The 9560-nt window shown below is 38.1% G+C and overlaps 1 protein-coding gene across 1 annotated transcript; it reads left to right on the top strand.

The window, feature by feature from the left end:
* Positions 1–8630: 8630 nt before the first annotated feature.
* LOC311262876 (olfactory receptor 4B13-like) lies at positions 8631–9560 on the top strand (the record flags this gene model as incomplete). Its single annotated transcript, XM_084362627.1, has 1 exon — positions 8631–9560. The coding sequence occupies one exon, from the start codon at positions 8631–8633 to the stop codon at positions 9558–9560; it is 930 nt and encodes a 309-aa protein (XP_084218753.1).

Raw genomic sequence — 9560 nt, 5'->3', positions numbered from 1 at the left:
CTTAGAAACTTAGAGTCCTATGTCTAATGTTCTTCTTTAATTTTGCACTGTTTAACCAGCTGTTTGCTGTGGCTGTTGGAGTTACATGTAATATCCCCAAGGGTTTTTGCACATTTAGCAAATGTGAGCTGAACGTTTCATTTAATTTAACAGAATTTGGGAATTTTTTAGATTTAGTGTTGAATCATTTGTATCGCTATCTTATTTAGGGACGGTCTGAAAATGATGATGATGATAAGGTGCTGTGCTCTTTATTAGCTTCATTTTGAATATTCACATTATTCACATTTAGTCAGTGGTATACACAGTTGTATAGTGATTTCTGTTGTTGAACATATGTGTGCACATCTCAGGTAATTCATGCAAAAAGTTTGATATGACATTATTACATTGTCTTTCATCATGCTGTACTGTGCACAATGATGTGTCTGCATGCATTCAAACTGCAATACAAAAACAATCCTGCTCCTTTACTTCCAAGTCTTCATAATTACACGGATCATCAACTCATGAGGATGCTGACTATTTTTCAAAAGACATGAAGCTTTATAGCCTCAGTCTTTTAGCATGATGTCATGTATGTAGCAAATGCACTTTCAAGTCATTTTCTCCATCAAGAACCTCTTTTGAACAAAGAAGTTATTTCAAACAAAAAGTCACCTTGACACAGTTTCCAACTATTAATAAATGAGCTACTTAGCGAGCAAGCTACAATAACATCTGTTAACAGCGACAAGTCATCTGAACTGGCTGTAAATTGACGATCACTGGTGAGAAGTGATGATCCTGTTTTTATCTATCTCTGTGTGTAATTAAAATTTGTTTCAAATATTAATAACAATTCTGAGTGATAAACCTGCATTTGACTTATATAAGCTAGTCTGTACGTGACACCATGACTTCAGCCCTTTATAGAACATGCTGATGCCGACTCAGTAGGCCTATACTTCCATCTACGGACATCCAGTCCTTTGCTCTGGCACTGACTGTTAGCTCAGCATGTATGAATGCAGTTTCTACTAATAATTGTGACATACTTACTAGTTGGGATTTGTTGTACTTTTGAAGACAATGGGTGTTAAACTTTGGACAGAAAAAAAACATGAGCAGTTGCTCATTTTTAATCAGTAACTGATTTAATTAGCAGCTAGCTAGCTAACATTTGCTCTAAGTTGGTTGAAAACATTGCAGTCAACTGTAGTTGAGTTTTTGTTGTTGACTCTTATGAAACCTGCAAGGGTCTTGTCTTGTCAGCAAACCTGATATCTTTGTAGTGGATGAGACCAGAGTGGTAAAATTAGGTCATGCCAGCAGCGGCGAGCGGCGACCAGCGACGGTTACAGTACACAGTGTTGCCGTCCAAATTAAAAATACAAAAAGCTATTAATAGAATAAGTGCATAAAACAATATTGTATAATATGTTTGAAAAGTAGATTTTTGAGTCTCACTCCCCAACTGGTCAAAAACTGACGCTGGTGGATTATAGGATGGGTCGGCCGCCATCCCAAAGAGACACTTTTTTACAAATTGAGTGAGACTTAAAAATCATATATTTTTGTTTTACAAATATAAACTTTAAAAAATAACACATCTCAACAGAAGTTGCAGTTGAACACATAAGTCACACTATTTGTCTTTCATGTATCGTCCAGAAGGTGTTGTCTCTCTGTCCTACTGAATATATTACTCCATGTTTCTTATCATCCTGTTGGTCCTCGCATGTTTCTATATTTCCTCTTTTTAATTGAGAAATTTGGCAGTACACGAAAGGAGACGTGTACTAGAGTAATAAGAGCAAAATTTAGACAAGCCACACCACAGGCCACTATAAAACATCTTTGTGAAACCAGAGTCAGGAGCTAGTTTATTGTCAATGCCTTAATAGCATAAATAGCCTACAGTGTGCCGAAGAAATCATTTTTCAGGTGATGAAAATTATACGTTGAATGGTAGTTCAAGAATTCTGCTAAGTGCTATAAAGTTCTATATTGTTATTTTCATGTGCTGCATTTACAGTAGATTGGAACATCCTGAAAATAAGAGGATTGATTGGCTTATCTTATCTCTAAATATTTTTTATTAATTTTTGTATGTAAATATTAGCATTTTAGCTCAATAGCTTCCAGGTCATTTGATCAATTGACTCAAAATCATGTTGGGATCATGTAACTACACTGGCTGCATGAGATACGCCTCTTGTTTTTACATTTTACGTCTTTTCATATTTTTTATTATTTTTTATTAATTTTTATATGTAAATATTAGCATGTTAGCTCAATAGCTTGCAGGTCATGTGACCAATCGACTCAAAGTCAGTGTGGGATCATGTAACTACACTGGCTGCATGAGATACGCCTCTTGTTTTTACGTTTTACATCTCTAAATATTTTTTATTAATTTTTATATGTAAATATTAGCATTTTAGCTCAATAGCTACCAGGTCATGTGATCAATCAACTAAAAATCTTGTTGGGATCATGTAACTACACTGGCTGCATGGGATACACCTCTTGTTTTTACATTTTACATCTTTAAATATTTTTTATTATTTTTTATTAATTGTTATATGTAAATATTAGCATGTTAACTCAATAGCTCCCAGGTCATGTGATCAATTGACTCAAAATCATGTTGGGATCATGTAACTACACTGGCTGCATGAGATACGCCTCTTGTTTTTACATTTTAAATCTCTAAATATTTTTTATAATTTTTTATTAATTTTTATATGTAAATATTAGCATTTTAGCTCAATAGCTTCCAGGTCATGTGATCAATTGGATCAAAATCATGTTGGGATCATGTAACTACGCTGGCTGCATGAGATACGCCTCTTGTTTTTACGTTTTACATCACTAAATATTTCTTATTAATTTTTATATGTAAATATTAGCATTTTAGCTCAATAGCTTCCAGGTCATGTGACCAATCGACTCAAAATCAGTGTGGGATCATGTAACTACACGGGCTGCATGAGATACACCTGTTTTTTATTACATTTTACATCTCTAAATATTTTCTATTAATTTTTATATGTAAATATTAGCATGTTAGCTCAATAGCTCCAAGGTCATGTGATCAATCGACTCAAAATCATGTTGGGATCATGTAACTACACTGGCTGCATGAGATACGCCTCTTGTTATTACGTTTTACATCTCTAAATATTTTTTAAGTAATTTTTATTAATTTTTGTATGTAAATATTAGCATGTTAGCTCAATAGCTTCCAGGTCATGTGACCAATCGACTCAAAATCAGTGTGGGATCATGTAACTACACTGGCTGCATGAGATACGCCTCTTGTTTTTACATTTTACATCTTTTCATGTTTTTTATTAATTTTTATTAATTTTTATTATTTTTTCTATGGACATATTAGCATGTTAGCTCAATAGCTTCCAGGTCATGTGATCAGTCGACTCAAAATCATGTTCGGATCATGTAACTACACTGGCTGCATGAGATACGCCTCTTGTTTTTACATTTTACATCTCTAAATATTTTTTATTAATTTTTATATGTAAATATTATCATTTTAGCTCAATAGCTTCCAGGTCATGTAATCAATTGACTCAAAATCATGTTGGGATCATGTAACTACACTGGCTGCATGAGATACGCCTCTTGTTTTTACGTTTTACATCTCTAAATATTTTTTATTAATTTTTGTATGTAAATATTAGCATGTTAGCTCAATAGCTCCAAGGTCATGTGATCAATTGACTCAAAATCAGTGTGGGATCATGTAACTACACTGGCTGCATGAAATAAGCCTCTTGTTTTTACATTTTACATCTCTAAATATTCTTTATTAATTTTTATTATTTTTTATTAATTTTTATATGTAAATATTAGCATTGTAGCTCAATAGCTTCCAGATCATGTGACCAATTGACTCAAAATCAGTGTGGGATCATGTAACTACACTGGCTGCATGAGTTTACAAACTGTTTTGTTTCTTACAAACATTATTAATGTGGTTAGAATTCTGGATGCTTGAACATGTTGAAATCGCATCTTTTCTCTTCGAAGAAATCATCACAGTTTTAGTTTGAAGGATGTTTAGCTCGTCTTCTGGTTTTATAATGGGTGTGTGTCACGTGAGCTAGAGTGCGTGACATCATCGCTAGAGTGGAGAGCAGCTGCAAAAAGTTTAGAAAAAATTATCTTCAGCTTGATTTGGGTCCCACATCTTTTACTTCACATAGAAAATATATACATAGAAATGTAGGAAATCTTGTTGGCTTTCAGAAAATGGTCTTATTTCAGATGTAGCAGCAACTCCAGCAACTCCCCCATAAGGCACAATGTTAATTTTGAGCCTAAATTTCTGGAGCAGAGCAGACGGTACCGGTTTTGTCTCTCGCTCTAGCTCCCTCATTTTTCACTCTACAGAAATAAAAAGCACATCAGAGGGTTCAGCAATGTCTCCTGTTACTGACTGTATACTATACTATATTTTGGCCATAACCATTACACTTTTGTCTAGACCTGCGGGTGTTTGGGAGGTGTTTTCCCATTCATCCTTATGGGGAAATATTATAATAAAATATAATAAAATGTCACTAATGGTCATTAAAATGTTTTTAAGCTCACAATGTCCAGTATTCAGAATTCAAAACATTTATTCACAGATATGTTGTATTTGTTGCCAAGCAGAGCCTGCTGGTCCTGCGCACGTAGGCAAATTAGCGATGTGCGCCAAACAGAAGAAAGACATGATGTTGAGAAGTCATACTAAAAATGGCTAACAAGCTAAAGCTAAACCAGAGTGTATCGCTCACACACTTTGGGTTCACATCCAAAAAGGCAGCACTCAGAGATGAAGAGGCACCGAAAGACGATGCTGGTGCAGCTAGCACACACAACAACGTGAAGTTGAGGCCGAGTGCTCCGAAGACGCAGCAGGTGCTGAGGTAACGTTAGCTGCTACTGCTGCTAGCACAAGTGACTTGCCGGCTGGTTGGACAACGAAGCAGGTGGGCAAATGGAAAGACCGCAAGTTATGTAGGCCTTGTGGTTGGTTGTGGTCTTAGAGAGAGCACCCGCCGTGGTGCTGTTTGGCTTGTTGTAGGCTGTCTGTCAGCACCCGGCGTAGTGCTTTTTTCAATTTGAGAGATGGCCTGTTTGCACGGTTAGGCGAATTATGTGCTTTGTGTATGCGTTCAATGATGCATCTGTCTGATCGTATTTGCTGTAGATGGATGGTTAAATAATGTCACATGATCGGTCTTACTGCAGGCTCTTATTTGCAAGTGCACTGATTGCGTGCCAGTCTCCGATAGGCTATACCTGGCATTTATTCAGTTGATTGCTCTTGCGCCAGATTGGTGCCAATTACTGTCGTGTCTGCATTGTAGCTAATGCACAACTTTGCCTCTCCTTGTTACAAAACAACGTGCATCCAAACAACTTTAGCCAATGCAACCTCCTATGTTAGTGTTGCTTTATGAATACTATAGCATATCGGATTGTCAAAAATTGTTAAGTGTGTGCGTGTACTGTATGTTGTCATGTAGGCTATAGACTGATTGTCTTGGCTTGCATCCATGAAATATTGTAATGTTATAGGCCTACTGCATATTGAGAAAATTTTGACCGGTATTGCGCAACAATCAGGAGATGGGGACCCCCCCCGAATATTGACGGCTATTTCGCACATTGACTGCACACAGGTTGCTATAAAAGCGCCATCACAGGATGAATTTGTTTTTGTCAACAGGAAACATTTTCATTCAATTAATGTTCAAATAATATGTGATGCGCAAATGCAGCCTGTGGCGTCCTGCACAACGTGGCACACCGCCATGGCATACCACTGCCAGAACACATCCCCCCACCAGAGGAACGGATGCCGGACCCGTCAACCTCGACCCACCCCGGGAAGCGATACGGGCAGCATCTGATTTCAACGATGTAAAGAGGCAAGGACACAATTTACTTTTTAAGTGCATTTATTGCATTGCAAATATGTCAAAGGACATTGATAATTTGATCTAGACGATCACTGATGCCACGGATTGCTCTCACGATTTCCTCCTGTGATTCCAGCACAGCTTGTGTGAGGACACGGCCAGTCGGGCGGACGTCAGCAGCTGGCGTGGAGTCGCCGGGGCGCGTGGTGCTGGTGGAGGTGCTGATGGAGCCGGTGGAGACGCCGGTGGAGGTGCTGGTGGAGCCGGAGGAGCCGGTGGAGACGCCAGGGCGCGCGGTGCCGGTGGAGGTGCCCTCTCCTGACTCATCGTCTATTCAGAAATGATGATAATAAAAAAATTTAGTAATTAAACATGAGTCAATGTGTTTATATCTTGGCAACTTTACGCAGGAGCATGTGTAATGTGAGCAGCCTATTGTACGACCAGTATAATGACAACATTTCTGAGTTTAACACATTTACCCTTGGGGATGATCTGTGTCGCCTTCATGGGCCCCCACAACTCCGGTTAGAGCTGTGTCACCCACAATAGACGCCACTCTCTGATCAAAAGGGGTCAGTTCCTCCCCTCCTGTCCCTCCGCCCATTGCAGTCACGCTTCGACGGTGGCCCGAAATCCTCCGCTTCACCTCCACCTTTACGTTGGACCATTTCTTTTTTAATTTCAGTGAGTGTGCACTGCTCTGACCCCACAGCGTTCACTGCCTCACATACACGCTCCCACTCACATTTCTTTTTTTTTTTGGTGTTTATCCCTGATGAGAGGCTACCAAATAATACAGATCTTCGCCTCTCGACTTAATTTAATAGCGTTTCGAGCTCAGATTCGGTGAAGTTGCGCTTCTTCCCTTTACTCATGGTGTAAATTTGATGGTGCAGAGAGGGGAATCCCCGGTGCAGGCCATATTTAAATTAATTTGCATATTTAAATGGGGGCGTGGACAGGGAGAAGTTTAGCATTTCTACATGTGCGCTCAATTCCACGTTGATTGGGATGTACAAAGGAAAAGTGCTTGGATCCATGCGTACGCACACTTTGATACATCTGAATTTTTGTGCGTATGACAGTTTCTGGATTCTAGCATACACCATGTTTCAGTAGGAAATCCACGAAAGTCTTAGTACATGAGGCCCCTAAATTTGAGTTTATATAAGCTAGTTTGGATCTGACACCATGACTTCAGCTCTTTATAGAACATGCTGATGCCGACTCAGTAGGCCTATACTTCCATCTACGTACTTAAAGTACTTTGCTTTGGGATTGAGTTTTAGCTAAGCATGTATGCATACAGTTTTCACTGATAATTGTGACAAACTTACCAGTCGGAATCTGTTGTACTTTTGAAGACAATGGGTGTTAAACTTTGGACAGAAAAAAACATGAGTAGTTGCTCATTTTTAGTCAGGAACTGATTTTATTAGCAGCTAGGAAGCTAGCTAGCTAACATTTTCTATAAGTTGGTTGATGACATTGTCTCTAGTTGAGTTTTTGTTGTTGAATATATAACCTTGCAGTGGTCTTGTATGCATGTGTGCATTGATATGGATTCAGACGGGGTCCGCCCGCTATTCCGACATCCGGCTATTCCGACATGTCTCCGACAATGACAAAAAACAATGTCGAAATAGTGGGACGCTTGAAAGATAACTTTAATGCCGCTATTCCGACAATTAGGGGTCACTGTCTAAATAGCGGCATGTTGGAATGGCAGCATGTAACCGATTCAGACAGACGTTAGACAGCAAACCTGACATCATTGTCGTGGACGAGAGCAGAACAGTAAAATTAGGTGAGGCTGGCAGTGACGACCGGCGACGGTTATGGTGGAGGGCATTGCCATCGAAATTTAGATTACAAAAACGTATTAATAGAATAATTGCATGAAATAGTATTATATAATATAATATCATTTCATCCATTCTTTTTAAAGGACCTATTTGTAAGAAAGGTAGATTTTTGGTTCTCATTCCCACCTGGTCAAAAACTTACGCTGTGGGATTTTAGGACAGGTCGGCTGCCATTCCAAAGTTTCACTTCTTGACGCATTGACAGTGAGACTTAAAACGTGTATTTTTTGTTGCAAATATGTCCTTTAAAAAAAACGATGACACCACTGCAACATATTACCATGCCTGTTTTCTTTTTTTTTTTATGGTGCACCGATTTTGCCAAACTATTTCTTTTTCCTGTTCCATCCAGCAGGTGCTGTCCCTCTTTCCTACTGAATATATTACTTCTTAGCATCCTATTGGTCCTCGCATTTTTATGTATTTCCTCCGTTAAATTTGAAATTCTGCAGAGTACGATAGGAGACATGTATTAAACTCAAAGGGGAAAATTTAGACAGGCCGCTCTAAAATATCTTTGTGAAACCAGAGTGAGGAGCTTGTTTACTGTCAATGCCTTAATAGCATAAATAGCCTACAGTGTGCTGAAGAAATCATTTTCCAAGTAAGGAAAATTATACATTTAATGGTAGTTCAACAGTTCTGCTCTACAACTGCCATAAAGGTCTATATTGTTATGTTCATGTGCTGCATTTACAGTAGATTGCATCATCCTGAAAATAAGAGGACTGTTTGATTTCTAAGCGTGTGTGTCGATGTAGTCAGACAAGATATTAGTGAGGAGAGAGAGCAGACACTGTGAGGGACAGAGTTACCCTTCACAGGAACAACACGTTTTCTAACCATGATGGATAATGTTTCTCAAATACGAATGTTTTTTCTTTCAGGTTTAAATGAAACAAATAACCACAGATTTACTCTCTTCTTTCTCACTTTACTGTGTTACTGTGTGATTTTGCTGGTAAATATTACTGTTATTGTGACCATCATCATGGATAAAAACCTGCATGAACCAATGTATATTTTACTATGTACTTTTTGCATGAATGGACTTTATGGGACAACAGGTTTCTACCCCAAGCTTCTCTGGGATCTGCTTTCTCCTGTTCATGTTATCTCTTATTCTGGATGTCTTGTTCAGTCTCAAGTAGGTAGCTCATATGTCTGCAGTGAATTGTCTATTCTTTCAGTCATGGCATATGACAGATATGTGGCTATATGTCGACCCCTGGAGTACCACTCTATCATGTCAAAGCGAAGACTCATTATGTTAGTGTGTTACTCTTGGATGACACCTTTTTTCATCATTGGTATAAGTACGTTTCTAACATCTAGATTAAGGTTATGCAGCCCATATATCGGCAAATTTTTTTGTGTGAATTGGATGATTGTTAAACTTGCTTGTTTCCCAGCACAAACAACAGTTAATGGCATAGTTGTATACATAAATATCATCATTTATTTAATTCATGCTTTATTCATAGTTCTATCCTACATGTATCTCATTAAAACATGTGCAAGTTCTATAGAAAACAGGGCAAAGTTCATGCAAACATGTGTGCCACATTTAGCCTCCTTACTCATTTTTCTTGTTACTCTGCTTTTTGAAATAATGATTATGCGTTTCGATCCAAAAGATTTCCCTCAAACCTTTAAAAACTTTGTTGCGATAGAAACTCTTGTCATACCTCCCTTAATGAATCCATTAATTTACGGTTTCAAATTGACCAAAATTCGAAACAGAATTATGGTTGTTCTTACTTTAAAAAAATAA

This window comes from Pagrus pagrus (genome assembly GCF_965226575.1).
Source record: "Pagrus pagrus genome assembly, chromosome: 9".
NCBI lineage: Eukaryota > Metazoa > Chordata > Actinopteri > Spariformes > Sparidae > Pagrus > Pagrus pagrus.
Note: the sequence above shows the minus strand (reverse complement) of the source record. Positions and strands in the feature narration are given on the sequence as shown.